The 18,137-nt window shown below is 37.5% G+C and overlaps 1 protein-coding gene and 1 pseudogene across 2 annotated transcripts; one reads left to right on the top strand and one right to left on the bottom strand.

Moving 5' to 3' along the window:
- The first annotated feature begins 9,531 nt into the window (after nt 1-9,531).
- Nucleotides 9,532-12,500, top strand: LOC120181395 (annotated as a pseudogene).
- An 862-nt stretch (nt 12,501-13,362) lies between these two features.
- Nucleotides 13,363-18,137, bottom strand: LOC120181438 (auxin response factor 2-like). 2 transcript variants are annotated; one of them, XM_039186559.1, is made up of 15 exons: nt 17,508-18,137; nt 17,286-17,398; nt 17,081-17,176; nt 16,940-16,996; nt 16,694-16,849; nt 16,519-16,603; nt 16,245-16,335; nt 15,973-16,137; nt 15,708-15,827; nt 15,491-15,566; nt 15,212-15,383; nt 14,172-15,103; nt 13,901-14,091; nt 13,615-13,810; nt 13,363-13,555 (listed from the first exon to the last, which is right to left on the bottom strand). In XM_039186559.1, the coding sequence occupies exons 1-14, from the start codon at nt 17,647-17,649 to the stop codon at nt 13,648-13,650; spliced, it is 2,559 nt and encodes an 852-aa protein (XP_039042490.1). In that variant the 5' UTR covers nt 17,650-18,137; the 3' UTR covers nt 13,363-13,555; nt 13,615-13,647. The 2 variants fall into 2 exon arrangements, with proteins under 2 accessions (XP_039042490.1, XP_039042491.1); XM_039186560.1 differs by having other exon boundaries at nt 13,363-13,553; nt 13,636-13,810.

The raw sequence follows: 18,137 nt of genomic DNA, 5'->3' as shown, positions 1-18,137 counted from the left end.
TTACTGGTGTTTTCAATAATAGATTAATCATTTCACTTAGATTGCTTATTATATTCATTCGATTGCTGCCAAAATACTGCTAAATTGTTTAGTCTTTAACCCTGTGAAGTTAGTATTTGTCTTTGTTTTGTCTTTTGGTTGAAGTAATGCAATCCATTCAAGTTTTTTTCAATTTTAGTATTTGAAACCGAGAATGACTATCGCAACGAGTGAATCGCAACGCGAAAATGACTATCGCAATGCGAATTTGACTATCGCAACGAGAGAATCGCAATGCGATTTTCATTTCGCGTTGCGATAGTCATTTTCGTGTTGCGATTTTCATTTTCGTGTTGCGATTTAAAGTTTCAGAAACTATTCTTCTTCTGCAAATTGAAACTTGAATGAATTGCATTACTTCAACCAAAAAACAAATACTAAATTCACAGTGTTGCAAATTTAAGTTTGAAGAATAAACTACTACTCTTTATGTTTATTGTTCATATATTCACAGTGTAGTTTTTGGTATATCTAAATTGGTATGTTTATTGTTTTTGCAGAACTTTTATTCGGCTCAATTGACCTTAAGAAATAAAGTAAGCCTGGCTAAAACAATTGCGTCGAAGCTTTCACCTGCACAAAGAAAAATATTTGAGGATACTTGCTTCGGGCCATGGCTGAAAATACAACATCCGGGTGGAGATGCTATGTTGACCCATCTGTTTCTTCAAACCATGACTAGCGATCTACCAGAGACTATACAACGTCGTGATAAAGAGATATGATTTGATTTTCCACCGGCGTATACGTGTTTTGGGCGGGAGGAGTTTTGCTTAATCACCGGTCTACGCTTTGGACACGATGATGTAGATCGGTACACTAGACATATTACTCGTCTATCATGGTTTTCCCGGGTTTTTCTTGAGCAGTCAACGGAGAAGTCGAATTTACACGTGGAAGACTTGACGAGATTATTGAATAAGAAAGATGGTTTTACTCGGATGGATGACGTCGATGTTGTCCGAGTATGCCTTTTAATACTTTTGCAAGCCGGCATTTTAGGCAGAGGCCCGACAACCTATTCCTAATGATCTAATTAAATTGGTAGATGACCTAAATGCATGGAACTTGTTTCCGTGGGTTCGTATCTATGGAGAACTACATGGAATAAGTTGTCGTCTGCCTTTAATGATCGGAAAAGTTTGCGTGGCGATGGTTCCAAATACACTTTGTCATGCTTTATTTGGGCCTTTAAGGTAATAATTTTTATAAATGTTTTCCAAATTATAATTAATTCTTTAACAATTACTAATGTTTGTTATTATATTGTTTGTAGATTTGGATATTTGAGGCCTTTCCCACCATGCAGACATATGCATTAAAAACTTCTAATGATATTCCTAGGGCTATTTCCTGGAAGAGGAAACGATCCTTGCAGCAATGGGAAGATTTACTACCGTATACTACAATAAATAATGTAAGTTAACACAAATACTACCATATGTTTTAAACAAGTTATTACTAGTACACGTTTAACTTTGTTTGAGCTTTTATATTGTTAGAAGGCCAACACTCCATTACAGAGGCTGACACCCACGGAAGCTGAGCTTGCCACTGATTGGTGGCAAGCTAGTAAGCTTTTTTTTATGGCACGGATGATGAGCAGCCACCACTTCGAGAGCCATCACCTCACCCAGAGCCATCACCTAATCGACCCGAATATACACCTCCACAACGAGAGTCATCACCTATTCTGTCACATCATCGAGCCTCTTCTCCACTATCACCTCATGATAAGCGACCGGCAAAGATGCCACGACGTTTATCTCCCTGTTCTCCACCTCCACCTCTACGGGATGAGTTAGGGGAGTTACGTAATGAGGTCAATGCCTTGCGTGAGGAGGTCGGTACTTTACGCGATGACAATGGTGCATGGTGTGTTGAGGTGTCTACTTTACGTGGTGAGGTAGCAACTCTACGTGAGATTGTAGCATCGTTGCAGAACGAGGTTCATACTCTACGCAACGAGGTAAGTTTAATATTTTTCATATTTAACTTGATGATAAATTTACTCGTAATTTCACTTAGATTGCTTAGTAAATTCATTCGGTTGCTGCCAATACTGTTTAACTGTTTATTCTTTTAACCCTGTGAAGTTAGTATTTGTTTTTGGTTGTCTTTTGGTTGAAGTAATGCAATCCATTCAAGTTTCAATTTGCAGAAGAAGAATAGTTTACTATCGCAATACGAAAATGACTATCGCAAAGCGAAAATGACTATCGCAACGAGAGAATCGCAATGCGAAAATGACTATCGCAATGCGAAAATGACTATCGCAATGCGAATTTGACTATCGTAATGAAAGAATCGCAATGCGAAATGAAAATCGCATTGCGATTCTCTCGTTGCGATAGTCATTTTCGCGTTGCGATTTTGTTGTTGCGATTTTCATTTCGTATTGCGATTCTCTCGTTGCGATAGTCATTTTCGCGTTGCAATAGTCATTTTCGCGTTGCGATAATCATTTTCGCGTTGCGATTTTAAGTTCCAGATTCTATTCTTCTTCTGCAAATTGAAACTTGAATGAATTGCATTACTTCAACCAAAAGACAAATACTAACTTCACAGTGTTGAAAATTTAAGTTTCAAGAATAAACTACTACTCTTTATGTTGTCATTGAACCTGCACTAAACCTATATGTTGTCCTTTTAAATATTTATATAAGTGCTTACTTCTGGAATGTTATCTGATGCATTTTGTGAACAATGATATAATAATGACTTGGGTGAATACCGTGCAAGTTTGAAATATATTTGTCTTTGTTCTCACTGTTTAATATCATGTCTGTTTATTTACTGATTTATGTATTAATTTATTTTTAGCGGCCCGCTAAGGTGGATGCTCTACATCGGGTTTTTCTTGCAAGACGGAGTTCACGCATCAGACGGCGTGCACGTGCCATTACGTCTCCGTTCACCCCAATAGTGCGAAGAATCCGTAAGAAAAAGCCCGACTCACCTGTCATCGTTCAAGAGGCCTCCCCTATCGTTCAAGAGGCCCCTATCATCCCTCAAGAGTCCCCTCCCACCGTTCAAGAGGCCACTGTCATCGTTGAAGAGGTCCCTTCCAACATTCTAGAGCCCGATTCACACGGCGTAATATATCGAATTATTGAGAAGCCCCCTCAGGTGCCAGACATGATGGATGACTGTTGGCTTTCGTATAAGTTATCGGCCAGTACCATTTCGGCAGATGAAGTGGAGAGGAAACAACTACCGGAAACAATTCTGGATAATACCCTTTGGGCTAAGATCGCAGTTGATTTTTATATACATGAGCGGAGCCAATGGTGTTACGCTGATATATACAAACTCAATGATGATATGCATTTGTTGATTGAACGGTCTTTGTGGGGTGTATTATTAGGGGTTGAAGACAACGACTATTTCGATGGGGGGTAAGTCTTATATTTCTTATATTTCAGTTTGATTAATTTTTTTTTAAATTTATGTAATTCACTAATATATGTCTTTTTTTGTAAAATAGCATATTGATGCATGGGTGACACGTCTTCTTCTAATTGTAAGGAAATTGAATAAAAATATTAAAAAAATGCGATATACAATTATGCCGACTTCTTTTCACGTAGTTCGCTTGAAGAATCAACGACAGGAATCATATGTGTTGGCTAATGGACAAGCTAAACTTTATCCTGCATGGTGGGAGGTCGATAAGGTTAGTATATTTGTTTAAATATTTTAAAGGTGTTCATAAATAAGTGCGCAATTTGAATTATTACATTTCGATGCAGGTGTTTATCCCTGTTTTGGACAGTACTCATTGGCTTCTCGTCGAGCTTCAGCTCCCATCCCTAAAGATAATAGTATATGACAGCATGATAAATTACATATCATTGTCTGATTTGAGAGATATGATTAAGGGATGGAGCTCTCATTTGGCTAAATTCTTGGATGCAATTGATTATTGGACTAAGTCTGGAAACAAGAAGCCAAAGAAGTTCAATGTTACAGTTATCAGAGACGAGACCGCGCCACAACAAACGAAGGAAGCCAGAGGGGATTGTGGTTCTCTCGTATGCATGTGCTTGGAGCGTTTGACGACAGGAAGTACACATTTTCTACCTCCCACCGATAGAGATAGAGGTGCAATAGGCTTGTGGTTTCGGCATTTTATGGCTAGAGCGATATATACGAGACGCTGCCTACCTGCATCCGCGTTATGAAAGTGTCCATAAACAATTTGTAAGTCAAATGCAAGTGTTGTTAAAACATATTTACTCTTTTTGGTTTGAAAATATTTGGTTAAGTAGCTAGAATTCAATAATTTGCTGTTTGTAGGTTTTAGATGTGTAGAAAGTGTTGTTGATTCAATGTTTGGTTTCTGTAGGTTAATCCTGAAGTGAGCTGTGTGAGATGGATGTATGGGTGCAAAAGTTGATTTCATTATTATTTTTTGATTGTTTAATTGATTTGTAAAAGATTATTTGTAAATGTTGATTTGTTTAATTGATGTGTACATAATATTTGTGCTTGTTTAATTGATTGAAATGTAATTGTTGATTTGTTGATTTCAATATGCATTATGTTGAATGCAAAACAGACTATCGCAACGCGAAAATGACTATCGCAACGAGAGAATCGCAATGCGAAATGAAAATCGCAACAAAATTTCGCGTTGCGATTTTCATTTTCGCATTGCGATTCACTCGTTGCGATTTTTATTTCACATTGTGATTCTCTCGTTGCGATAGTCAATTCCGCATTGTGATAGTCCTTTCCGTGTTGCGATAGTCATATTCGCGTTGCGATGGTCAAATGAATGTCTAATAAGTGATAACAACTGAACATATCATAACAATGTTTAAACTCAAGTTACTAATACATGCCTAACTGAAAATGTTAAAAGTTCACACATAATACAACGTTTGCATTTAAAAATCACCTAAGTTAACAGTCCCAAAAGGTGAAGCCGGTTGTGATTGGGATTTTGATGAGGATCCATATTTTGGTAGAGGAAAAGATGATTGTGATGGCACTGGTGATCCACATGTCAACCTTGTACACTTTCCTTGCACCGACTACATGTCGATCTCTTCTTCTCTTCACCCTTAGACGGTATACGATCGTGACTTTTTGGTCGGCCAGGTAGCCTTCTGTCCATGGCTGGTGGCAAAACTGTTTGTAAGTCATCTGGTATGTCCCACTCAGAAGGATGTGGAATATGGTAGACAATCTCGCCATAAGTCAGTCGATATACTTCTGTAGTGTAGAAATCCATAGCGTATGCGCTTGAATCATCTTGGTTTAAATGAAGAGAAACTTTTATAACATGGCCACACGGATAACCAGATGTTTGCCATTTCATACAACTACACGTCTTTGCATTTAGAATGACAAGCCCATTTAAGTTATTATCCAGTACTTCAAACAAAGTGTTTGAACATGGTTCAACTCTCCATGACGTTGACTTCACAACACGTTTCGTTATCTTTTTTTCTGTCCATGGTGTAACACGATGTTCCAATGTTCCTGTAAATTTAAATAAATAATACTTAGTAAAATATATGATAAGTTACGAATTTAAAGAAATAATACCTGCATGGTTTCTTTTCTTGTAGTACCACTGTTGAATAGAGGCTCGAAAAAACTCCATTAACATAGTAATGGGTAATTTCCGGGAATGACGACTTAGAGCGTTGATTGATTCTGCACTTTTAGACGTCATGAAACCATATCTTGCTCCAAGTTGATGTACTCTTGACCATCTTTCAAACCCGACATCTTCTAGTGTTTGAGCAAACTGAGGCAAAACACGTCTTAAACAGTTTATATGCTTATTAAAATCCACTTCCCGATAAGCTTTTACAGTCTTCCAGTATGTCCATTTGTGATTTTTTATACCAGCAGACCTTGATTTTAGATTTCTATACAAATGAACACCACAAAGTCCATGAAAAGCATATGGGAAACACCTTCTAACAGCGTTGTCAATTGAGTTTGCCCTATCGGATATGATTGTCAGATTGCTAATAGGACCTATGCAATCCCTAAGATGCCCCATAAACCATGTCTATGAATAAGAGGTTTCAGATTTGCCAACCCCGTAAGCTATTGGCAGTATCCCATTGTTAGCATCCATGGCTACTACTAATAAGTTTACTCCAAGGTATTGACTTTTTAAATGTGCTCCGTCAACTATAATAACTGGGCACATGCAATTAATAAACGAATGAATCTACAAAATCATATACACAAGAAATATAATCATTTAAATGTGAAATGCATGTAACTAACAAAAATGAGTCAACAAAATTATATTGATTTACTAACCGCAGCACCAATGGCGATAAAAACAACTCAAGCGTCCATCTCTATCTGTTTTGATATGAGTTACCGACCCAGAATTTTTCAGCTTTAAATTGTGACAATAAGCCGGCAGTTGGGCAAACGATGCTTCTGGCGACCCCCTCAACAATTCCAAGGCATAACATTTGGCTCTCTAAGCTTGAGAATATGAGATACTAATCTTGAACCGAGCATTCATGTCAGTCATAATTTCATGTCCCCGATATACCCTACCATTCAAAAACATTAACTCAGCCAGAAAACCACCCAACACCTTTTTGTTTGCCTGTCTATGGTGAGGAAAAACTTGGGTTCTTGAACATGTATGTTTATCAATAAAAGTCCTAACTTGAAACATTTCGCAATCTTTTATCCTCTTTGCAATCATACGCCACATACAGTTTTTGTCAATCATACACCTTGTTTCGAAACGATCTTTGCTTGATTTGTTAACTTTTAGTTGATAGCCATCTTCCACACATTTCGTATACAAAGCTATCTTCAAGTCTTCCTTTGTATCAAAACAATCATCTTTCTTGATACGAATAATTTTTTGTAACAATCAACTGCTATCTTTACCAACTCTTCTTCCGGTATCTGAAGTAATTCTGGCATATTCCAGTTATACTCCCGTGGCATTTTCTTCGGGGACTTTTCTTTGGGGATTTCTTTTTCTTCTTCAGTGTTATATGAATTATAGAATGAAAGTTCAACATGTTCATTTACAGTCGTAACTTCCTCCTCATTATCATCAACAACATCTTCCTCGGTAACGGCTGTTTCATCATCAAAATTCGGGTATTGACCAATATCAAAATCATTACACGCAGGGTCTGTTTCTTCTTCTGAAAAATCATCAAAATCTGAGTATTGACCAAGATCAAAGTCCGGGTATTGACCAAGATCAAATTTCAAATACTGACTAGTACTCACAATTTTTTTTGTTGGCTCATCATCGTGTAACTGGTCAATATGAAAACCGGAATTTGGTGCTGAAAGTTGATTGGGATTTGGATTAGGGAAAGGTTGTGGGTTTTGAGATTGTGTTTGGTATTGGAAATGTGGTGAAACAATATTTGCTTGGTGATGAAATTGTGGTGGAACCATTAAATTTTGAGCACCATAAACTGGGGTTGAAAAACTTAGTTGATTACTACCCGCTACTGACCCAACTTCACTACTTCTAGGTTCAACAACATATAATGTAACATCATCACTTGAAACACTAATGTAAGCAATGAATCGTTCAACATCTTCATTGTCGGTTAACAAATAAACTTTACCATTTCTCTGATAAGATAACCTAAATCCACTTAGGGGCTCTAAATTCAATTTATTTGCAACACGTAACATTAGAGTTTCATAAGTTAACTTTTTTAATGACAGTTTTAGTTGAAGATTCATGGGTAAAGACATATATTGTAAAACACCATGAACATTCTCTCATGACCCTCCAAAACACAAATCTATCCAAACATGATCAACATTAGATGATTTCATTATTGTAAATTAATTTACTAAACAAACGAGCTGCGAAACTAAAACCTGTTGCTGGATGGGGAAGGATGTCGTTGGATATAGGAACGGATGTCGCCGGAGAGAGTGATAGATGGAGATGGAATGAGTTGTGATTTAGGGATTTAGGTTATGAGTTGTTGCTGTTGCGTAGTTATATACCCAAAACATTTGTGTTGCGAAATTAAAACCTGTTGCGAATTCAGAAATTGAGTTGCGAATTCAGAAATTGAGTTGCGAATTTGAAATTCAGTATTGCGATAGTCAGAATCTCATTGCGATTTACAGATTCGCATTGCGATTTACGTATTCGCATTGCGATAGTCGTAATCGCATTGCGATTTACGTATTCGCATTGCGATTTACGTAATCGCATTGCGCTTTTCCAAATTCGCGTTGCGATTTACGTATTTGCATTGTGAATTAGGAAAATCGCAACGCGAATTTGGGAAATCGCAATGCGATAGTCAGAATCGCGTTGCGAATCTGGAAACTGATTTGCGATACCGGAGATCGCGTTGCGAATTATCGATCGCATTGCGATTTAGTTGGTCATTTTGACAAATCCAAAAAAAGTTGGTTAAAATCGTATATTATAAGGCATTTTTGGTCACTGAAGTTATTTTCTCAAAAGGATATTATTCTCTTTAGAAGTTCTGATTTTGAATGATTGTGTATATATGATGTGTATACGTTATCAATTGATTTAAAAAAATTTAAATAAATATTATCTTATAATCATCTTAAACTATTGATATATATATATATATATATAGGGGCGGGATCCACTTACACTATGTATGTAAAACTAATAAGTTTACACTAATTTATGGTAATTAGACTTATATAAATAAATGACTTATATTTAATTAAAATTTATAATCTATAAATATCTTTTAACTCGCATTAAAACAATCTCTTTTTACTTCAATCTCAAACCATAAAACCGTAAACTTTAAATCATAAACTGTAAACCCTACGTTCTATATCATATCTTAAACCCTAAAAAGAAAAAGTATTATTTTACTATGGGTTAAAACAATATTTATTTATGAACTATAAATTTTAATTAATTATAATTTATTTATTCTTTTAAATCTAATAGTTATAAATCGTTGTAAAACTTATTTATAGATATAATAATCTATTAAATATTTAAATAATATCCGATCTATTAATTGACTAATACAAAGGTTTATTATAAAGATAATTTTCTTAGACTAGTGAAGATTCAAACTCAGATTTTAATTAAAAATTAATATTTTATCTCACCAAATTGATTGTTGATAGGGATGACAGACGGGTATAATTTTGTGGATTTCACATCGTACTAGTTCGAATTAAGACAGGGATGAGTATAAATATAGTGGGTGGTGGACGGGACTAGATGTAAAAAGTTATACCCATTGTGGTTAGTAGATAGATGATGGGTTTGAGATCTTACCCGTCTTGTATCTGTCCGTCCAGCATCTATCTGCTCGTCCCGCATCTATCTGCCCACTAACTATCTGTCATATAAATTTTGAAGCATTATGAACTTAGGTATAATTTCTGAAATTATTCTATAAATATTAAGATTTTGTAGGGCATGACTTGTAATTTAACCAAATTTTAGGATATAATTGACAGGTCAGGACGATACAAAATGAGTGGTGGGTATCCAGTTGAGTAATGGTTGTAAGGTGAATTTGAGAATGTACCCTCTAAGCATATATGAATTCAAAAAATTTAACAATCGTAAATGGTGGGTTGACGATAAATACGAAAATATTAAGCGAATATAAAGGTGGAAAAGGGATATCAACACCCATCCAGCCTATTTAACATCCTTAATTTTTTATTTCTAATTCTAATATATAAACAAATTTGAATACTCAATGATTGTTTAGAGAAAGATGAAGTTTAACTCAATTTACATGTAATATATATATATATATATATATATATATATATATATATATATATATATCATGTAATTGTGAAATCATATGGTAAATGAAACTTGGAAAAGAGGGTAACGCATAAAGTTGCAAAATGGTCGTTGAAGCCTCTGGTGTCTTCATCAACAAAGACAAATAAGGAAGGTTGTTCTTTCTTTCATTAAAGCTTTCAATTTTATTTATTTAATTGACAAAAAAAGACCTTCTCTTTCCCTCCTTCAAAGCTGGCTTTTTATTTAAGCTCATAACCCCTCCAGCTCGACAAAACAAAAACTCAGGCTTTGCTTCTCTCACTGTCTCTTTTGGCCGGAAGAAAAAGGAGACGAACACAACAGTGTTGTAATGGAAAACAAAGAAATTATGGGTTCTTTGTCTTCGTTCAAATCCATGTTAGATGACGAATGGTACGTTCCGAACAACAGTATTTCAAGCCATCATCATGATATCAGAGACCTTTCGATTCCAAATAATCTCTTGCTGCACCATCACCATCAGCATCCCGTGGATTCTACCTCTTCTTGTTCGCCATCTTCCTCTGTTTTCAACAATCTCAACCCATCTCAGTTACACTTCTTTTTGCAGCCAAATCCAGGTTCATCTTCGTTCCTCAATGTCGTTTCCAACAACCCTGAAGACCACGGGTTTGATTTGGGCGAAATCGGGTTCCTTGACAACCAAGCAACAAATGCTAGTCCTTTGTTGAGCAGGAAATTTCTGGGGTTTTGGGTGGTTTCGCTGGATTAATCTCTGGGAATCAGATAGACACTGCTAATTCGGGTTCCGGATTCACTGGTTTTCAAAAGTTTGTTGACAATCCTGGGAATTCTCAGTTTTTAAATAGGTCTAAATTGCTAAGGCCACTGGATAGCTTTCCTTCTGTAGGAGCACAGCCGACTCTGTTCCAGAAAAGGGCGGCTTTGAGAAAGAATTTGGCCGATAATGGAGGGGATTTTGGAGCTTTGGGCGGAGGAAGGTTAATGCTTCGAGTGGAAACGAGGGGGATAAAGAGAATAAAAAGAAGAAACTTTGCAATAGAGATGATTTGGAAGATGTTAGCATTGATGGGTCAGCTTTGATTTATGATTCTGATGAGTTCACCGATACTTACAAGGTTGAAGAAACTCTCAAAAATGGTGGGAGCACCTCGAATGCAAACAGTACCATCACCGGAGGAGATCAAAAGGGTAAAAAGAAAGGGCTTCCTGCTAAAAACTTAATGGCCGAGAGGCGCTGTCAGAAGAAACTCAGAGATCGGCTTTACATGTTGCAATCTGTCGTTCCGAAGATCAGCAAAGTAAGATTGTCCTTTCACTTTCGTTTTTGCTTGTTTTCATGGTGTAGTATCTGTGCATTATGTGAATGAATGGTATCTTTTGCTTTTACATGCTACAATTCGGTTCTCTTTTCTAGTCTTTTGATGGTTACTTGCATTATACGTTCTCTTGCATTTGAATCGTTCATCATGACTAGTAGCTTTAAACTCGTGATACCAATGTCGAAAATATACGTCCATAGGCAGATATGATCGATAATGTTAAGTTTCTGCAGTTCATTGATTGTTTGAAAGTATGATTACGTGTTGCGGTTACTTGCAGAGGAAGAGTTTTGGAGTTTCTTGTTCTCTAAGTTTTTGCTTCTTAGGAATGGCATGGTTTAACATTATCCTTTCTACTAATAGATGGATAGAGCTTCTATTTTAGGGGATGCCATTGAGTACCTAAAGGAACTTCTGCAAAGGATCAATGATCTGCGTACCGAATTAGAGTCGAACCCCGGAAGCTCTTCGGTCACACCTACAACCAGTTTCCGTCCTTTGACGCCTACTCCGGCTACCCTGCCCTGTCATATCAAGGATGAACTTTGCCCTACTTCGTTACTGAGTCCCAACGGGCAACCGGCAAGGGTAAAATGTTGCTTCCGCCTTTCTCATACCGTATGTCATTAGTTCATTATCGGTTCCAGAAAACATAAAGCTCCATTTGAGGGCTTTGGACAGCCTCGGGATCGACATCCAGCAAGCGGTCATTAGCTGTTTCAATGGCTTCGCCATGGATATCTTTCGAGCTGAGGTAACAATCTCTGACCATCTATTGCTTCAACCGATGTTGCTCTGAGTCCCCGTTTCCCTCGCAATACCGTATATGGCAACCAATCCATTGCATATTTAGATATAGATATGGGGATATGACTAATATGATACCCCAAGTCCCATGCGTACATGGGAAAACCTTCCGAAAAATCGAACACACCCATATCCGATACTTGCACCCAACATGCTCATAATCTTATTTCAATCTTCCATTTTTTATTTCTTCATATTCATTGATATGTTAATATTTTGATCCAGCAATGCAAGGAAGGGCAGGACATCCATCCTGAGCAGATCAAAGCCGTGCTTCTGGATTCAGCTGGCTTCAACAACAACATTTAGGGTTCTCTCTATGTGAACAATAACCAAGAAGCAAATTGCAGTTTGTTTTTCAAGTTGAGAACAACATGAGAGCTTCTACATTAATTTGGACAGGTGGGAAACTACCCATTAACTAGTTTTTGAAAGAATTAACCTTTTTATCTGCTTTTTTGAACTTTTTTGAATTGATTTCTGGGTTTAATCATGTCAAGCTTCTACATGGAAAATAGCTTGAACAAACTCGGTCCCCGCACCCCATAGGCCATAGTCACCGAGCTGGTCAGTTTCACACTGTAAACAAACACTTAAGTCCGAAACCTGTTCGGGTTTAATTCAGATAAAACTCAAAATTCCGATTTTTATCAATTATAATCTGCTAGAACTGGTTATTTCTTTCATCAGATAACTTAGAAACTAGAATTTAGCAGACAATGCATGTGAGACCACTAAAAATGGTGCTCAAAAACTTCAGAAGATCATATGAGAGTTGTACATCTATTGTTAAATGTTGTAAGCATTCATGGCATGTAGTATCATTGTTGCACCAAGCTATTTTCAGTTCTCAAAGCCATTTGGTTGGTTGGAACAGTCATGTTCTTGTTTAGAAATGGACTATATGATTTAGAAAACAGTTAAGAAATCATTTTTTGATATTTAAATGATATTATGTAAATTATTTTGTTGTTAGTAAAATTTACACCAGTGTTTGTTTCATGGGTCCTACCACTAATTTAATGGAAGAAACAAGATAATATTAATGTCAGAGCCGGACTCTTCCACATAATTTCCCAGTAGAAAGTAGATATTAGTCATAGAAAGAGGCAAAAAAATTTTATTATTCAAAACCCAACCCCACGTTGATGTTGTAGTCAAAACTGGATTGCCCTACTTGCCAAGCAGTTTTCTCCATACAATGGATCTGGCTAAAATGCATTACTTGAAGATGCACCAAATGTTTTTCACGATTTAAAAAAGCATGCTTTACTTGAAAAGACATCGGTAGAAATGGCTGTGGTAACCTAATTACATTCACCGCTCCAAAAAGTAAAATGTTGGGTTCAAACATCTCTGTACAGAGGGTGGGATTGCAAAATACAAGGCTGGTGGTGCAGCCGTGCATGAAATTCAGATTCGGATATATATATATATATGTGAAAAATATATTAAAAAACATCATATTGCTACTAACAAATCCAAAACCGGAACATAGCATTCGTGCAAAATATATTGGAATGCGATTTATGGGGCGAATTTGATGCTAATATAGACTCACAGCTCTAGTAAGTTAATGTTCTAACCAGCAGGAATGTCACTATTGCACTCCTGATTCCTCCACCAAAAACCTGAAGAAGGAACAAGCAGTTCACTATGTAGATCTATTTTAGACATCATATTGAAAATAAGGTTATGATATTTCGACTATACCATTATGTGATTTCATAAATTCTTAGCACTAGATGCTGACAGACAATTCACTTCTTTACCATCTACACCTTCAGCGGGAAATGGATTGTCATCATCCTTCAAGGACCCTGGCTTCATCTTCTGGACCTCCTCCCTTGTGTAGATACCAATCTTGCGAACCATGGCACAAAATTCCCTAATTCACAAGAAAGAACACGATGAAGTATAAACCATCAAACACGAAATAGTGAAAAATGAAATAGAGACGATGTACGAAAAATCTTACTGCCAGGGATCATCGCCTACAAGCATCATATCTCCCTCATTGTCGGTATAAACAACTAGCCAATTCTTTTGAGGTGCCATTAATTTGCCTCCAAATTCAAATATATGATCCAATTCAGCGATCAATTCATCATAGTTCTTGAACTTAGTAAGGTCCACAGATCTACCAAGAGAATTTCCTTGCATGAGAACCTGAAAATAAAATAATTTAAGCAAGTCCATAGTATGTTTTACAACTGCAAGTTCGAAAAATCAAGAACGAGAAAAGGAACCTTAGTACAACTCCTAGTTGAAGCAGGAGATGAAATATTCTCCCTTGTATGGGGCTGACCCAGATGAAATATTCTCTCCTGCTCATTAAAAGCAGAATTATCCTCGGACAACTGCGAGACCTTGGACTTTTTAGACTTCTGATCAGATTCGAATGCATGAACTTCGTGCAATGTTGCTTGCCCATGACCCACAGGATTATTGAATGCATTAACATGAGAGACTGCTATATCTGAGGCACTAGAATTACTTATGAGAGGAATACCGAAGAGCTTGCAGTTTCCCTCTCTAGACTTTCCGTTCTTATGCTCTTGAACCAACGATGTTTTGGGCATCAAGTCTCTTGCATGAACCGAATTCTCATAATGAGACAAGGTTGGGGGAGGCATCAACAAATTACCATGTAAGTGCTCAATCCTACTACCTTCGAGTACACGGTAGTCACGAAAACCACCAAATCTACCATTTCCTCGTGACTGATAAGGCACATCAGAACCTTGCAAAGGAGGGCTTGCACTAGCATCGGCTAACTTGAGTGAGAGACCAGAGTGTGAGCGGGACCAAGAGCCAAGCTTGCCTTCTTGATCTAGTAAATGATTTCTCATTGAATTACCAGCCATTGAAGATCGATCAATCAAGGATGGTCGACATCCACGAGATGAATCAACATTTGACCCAAAACAACAGAGCAGATCTGTGTATGTTGGTTCATGCCTCCCAGAGGACATCCAATTCTCTGACCCAAATTTTCTTCCACCAGGGACATCATTCTTCCCACCATCATCTGCTGAAGGTGGCCACATCACTGACTTTTCAGCAGTGTCAGACTCGTTACTTTCAGCAAATGTTCCTGGCAAGGTCGAGAATTCTTGACCTTGCAAGACCCTTGAAAACGCACTTGCTGGTAAAGGGTCTACAGTAAGCTTGGATGAACCTAAAAATAAACTTGGTCAATAAATCTTTCCCAGATGACTGAACTGTTAAGTGGAAAACATGAAAATATATCACAAATCCATCGCATGAGACAGCACCTATCACCTACCTTCCCTAGTAAGCACAGACGAATCGGGGGACTGGGATACGGCAACAGATCGAGGCCTCTTTGGCCTCTGCATTGAAAGGGGGTTCAGGGCAGGAGGAGCCAAAGAATGTTCAATTTTCCAAGGAGAAACTCTCTCCGGACGAGGTATGGTAGATGTTTCGTCCCATCGCACCTACAATAGATTAAAACATTGTGAAATAATTCCCATGACTTGAGAATTCTACAATTTCTTTTATTTCTTAAAAAATATCAAACAATGGTCAAATTAAATAAGTCCACCTTGAGGCATCTCCATTTAGATTCCTTCCACCTTTGTGGATCAGAATCTTCAATTCCAACTACCGTCCCAGTAAACCTGCGGTACAAAAATTTGAAAAACATAATCTCTGCTAGTTTTAACATCATGTTGGAACTCATACCCTTAAACAGTAAAATACTAGAAACTTAATGAAAAACTTATTTTGACACAGCAAGATAAGGACGAAAGGTCCCATACCTCTGCTCGGGAGATTCTACACCTTCAAATCTCATTTTGAACCTCATCCCTATCGAGTAATTGTTCTTTACAGACTCCATGAACTGATCAAATGGAACAATAAATTCGGCTGGACTTGTCCTATAAGAGACAAGAAAATGAAATTAATTCCTTAAACAGAAATGTCACTTTAACTTTTATCACCCGATAATGTATTTCGAGAAATTAAACATGTCATACAAGAAAAAATAACAAAGCTTGTCAAATGATAGATTGATCTACGAACCTGGGTTTGTAGTATACAGTGAATATGGTTCTTGTTGAGTAGGCATGCCATGCTGTAGCTAGCACACCAAGATGCATGCTATGACTTGATATTACTGACGAAGGAACATTCCCATGCTGTCTCAATGCTCGTCGTACACCAACCCGTAACTCTCCATTCTCACCTCTAGAAAATACACATGCCATTTTCACGTTTAAGCCCTTAAGCTCGAGCGAAGAATTCAATGGTAAAACACCATATTTTCAAAGAACATTTGAGGAAAACAGACGAACCTTAAAAATATAAATGCATCCCCAGCAACAAGCTTCTTGGAGCTAACAAAAACACTCCAACCACTTTGAAGCAAATGTCTTCGTGGCTGACCTGGTATTATCAAAGTAGAACCAAACTATAAACAAAGGGGCTTTTACATGCAAGTTGCAGCTTATTTTATAAAAATACAAAGGCCAGAACTTGTGACTTGTGAGCATATTATATGGCCAAACTCCTTGAATTCCATCACGCATTATCTAGGAGCATGAAAAGAAATAAGGCTTAAAGCATTACCCCTGAAGATATGACGGAATCGCCACTCATTTCCATGCAAATCCTTCGTAACCAACTCCTGAGTTGGAGGTTGCAGAGACATGTCCTGTTAAAGAACAAGCGCAAAAGAATCACAACTAAATTTTCATAATAACGGAAACAAAACAGGAACTAGACGTGCAACAGATAGACAAACCAATGGTGGAAGACATTCATCTGCATGCCGCCTGAACACCGAAAACCCACCATGGGTGCTTGTATCGGAGGCAGTCAGGGTCTTGCAAAAGCAATGCACTTGGAACCGTGGGGGTTCACGAATGGGAGGCTCCTTCTCCACCACGTTCTCATCTTGCTATAAACATCAGATGAAGCAAAGAACAAAACATTAGGAGCTCAACTCATAATCTAAAGCATCAATAAGAAAAACAGAGTCCAAACCTACATCGGGTTCAGGAAGTAAAGTCACTTGTGCAAAAACCTCATCAGTATCCGGTTCAGCCTAACAACAAAGAGTTATTCATCTCAGTAGTAAACCAAATCCCAGAAAAATAATATAAATAGCCATAAAAGGCGTGAAATGTACCTTTAGCTGAACGTTAATCACACGACAAAGGATCTTTGATGGAAGATCATACAGTGGCATCTGTTGGTCTGATGCTTGATTCGTAGATGCCTCAACCTGATTTACCAGAAACACAACGTTAGGAAGCAAATTCAAAAACAAACCCCAAAATGGAAGATAATTTCTCAATGTGATCTTCAGGAAGAAGAGAAGGTAGAAGAGAAACCTGTTCTATGTGACCTTGAGGGAAGTAGAACACGCGCTCTCCTTCGCGAGGGACCGTCACCAGAGGTCCAGCACAAGCATGCCATAGCTCCGTATACAACGCCGTTTCAGGGTCTATGTTCCCACATACGAAATCAAATAAATATTAAAACGGCAGCCCGGACAAAAAAATGAAGAACTCGAGATCAACAATAATGGAGAAAAAGGAAGAAAGGGGTCATACCTCTGGCGGCAGCTGAACGAGCGCAATGACCATTCAGCCCTTCCATGGCGTTCCTAGAATCATTTTGCTCAGTATAACCAGAAGAAAATTTCTCTCTTCCGTTAATACAATTTCCTTTTATTGATACCTCCGACGTAGTCATTCTTTTTCTAAAGCCTTTCAGCTCAGATCTCTCATTTGATACACTCTAAATCTCCTCAAATCGATAACTAAAAATCCTAAACCAAATTTCTAAACAACCCACGAGCAACAACGTCGTTGAAACACTATAGTTTTACCTTTTCACCACACGAAATCAACACTCTTTCTCTGGAACTTTGATCAAAACCTGACGCAATTCAATCACCACAAGCCTATATTTCTCTCAGTTCATCAAGCAATCTTCTCGATTTAAGCACCAATCAATCAAAATCCACTTTTTTTTTGTCTATAATCGTTTTCACTCTTCAATTTCTGCAAAACAAAACACCTCAGCTTCTCTATCTTCTTCTCTTCCACCTTCAACTGCAGCAGCAGATAAAAAATCAATGCTTGTAAACACCCAAAACCCAAAATCTAAAGGAAAAAACTCTCTCTCTCTCTCTGTGTTTTTCTATCGTCTTTGCCGGTGTCGAATGAGGGGTCGAGAGA

This window comes from Hibiscus syriacus, unplaced genomic scaffold (assembly GCF_006381635.1).
Source record: "Hibiscus syriacus cultivar Baekdansim isolate YM2019G1 unplaced genomic scaffold, ASM638163v2 tig00112523_pilon, whole genome shotgun sequence".
Taxonomy (NCBI): domain Eukaryota; kingdom Viridiplantae; phylum Streptophyta; class Magnoliopsida; order Malvales; family Malvaceae; genus Hibiscus; species Hibiscus syriacus.
This window is presented reverse-complemented; position numbering and strand designations above follow the sequence as displayed.

Coding starts and splice junctions, on each gene's coding strand:
- LOC120181438 (XM_039186559.1), bottom strand. CDS start 17,649: ATGACTACGTCGGAGGTATCAATAAAAGGAAATTGTATTAACGGAAGA. Junction 16,336..16,518: donor ATTCCGTCATATCTTCAGGG/GTAATGCTTTAA, acceptor TGATAATACCAG/GTCAGCCACGAAGACATTTG. Junction 16,138..16,244: donor GATGCATTTATATTTTTAAG/GTTCGTCTGTTT, acceptor TGTATTTTCTAG/AGGTGAGAATGGAGAGTTAC.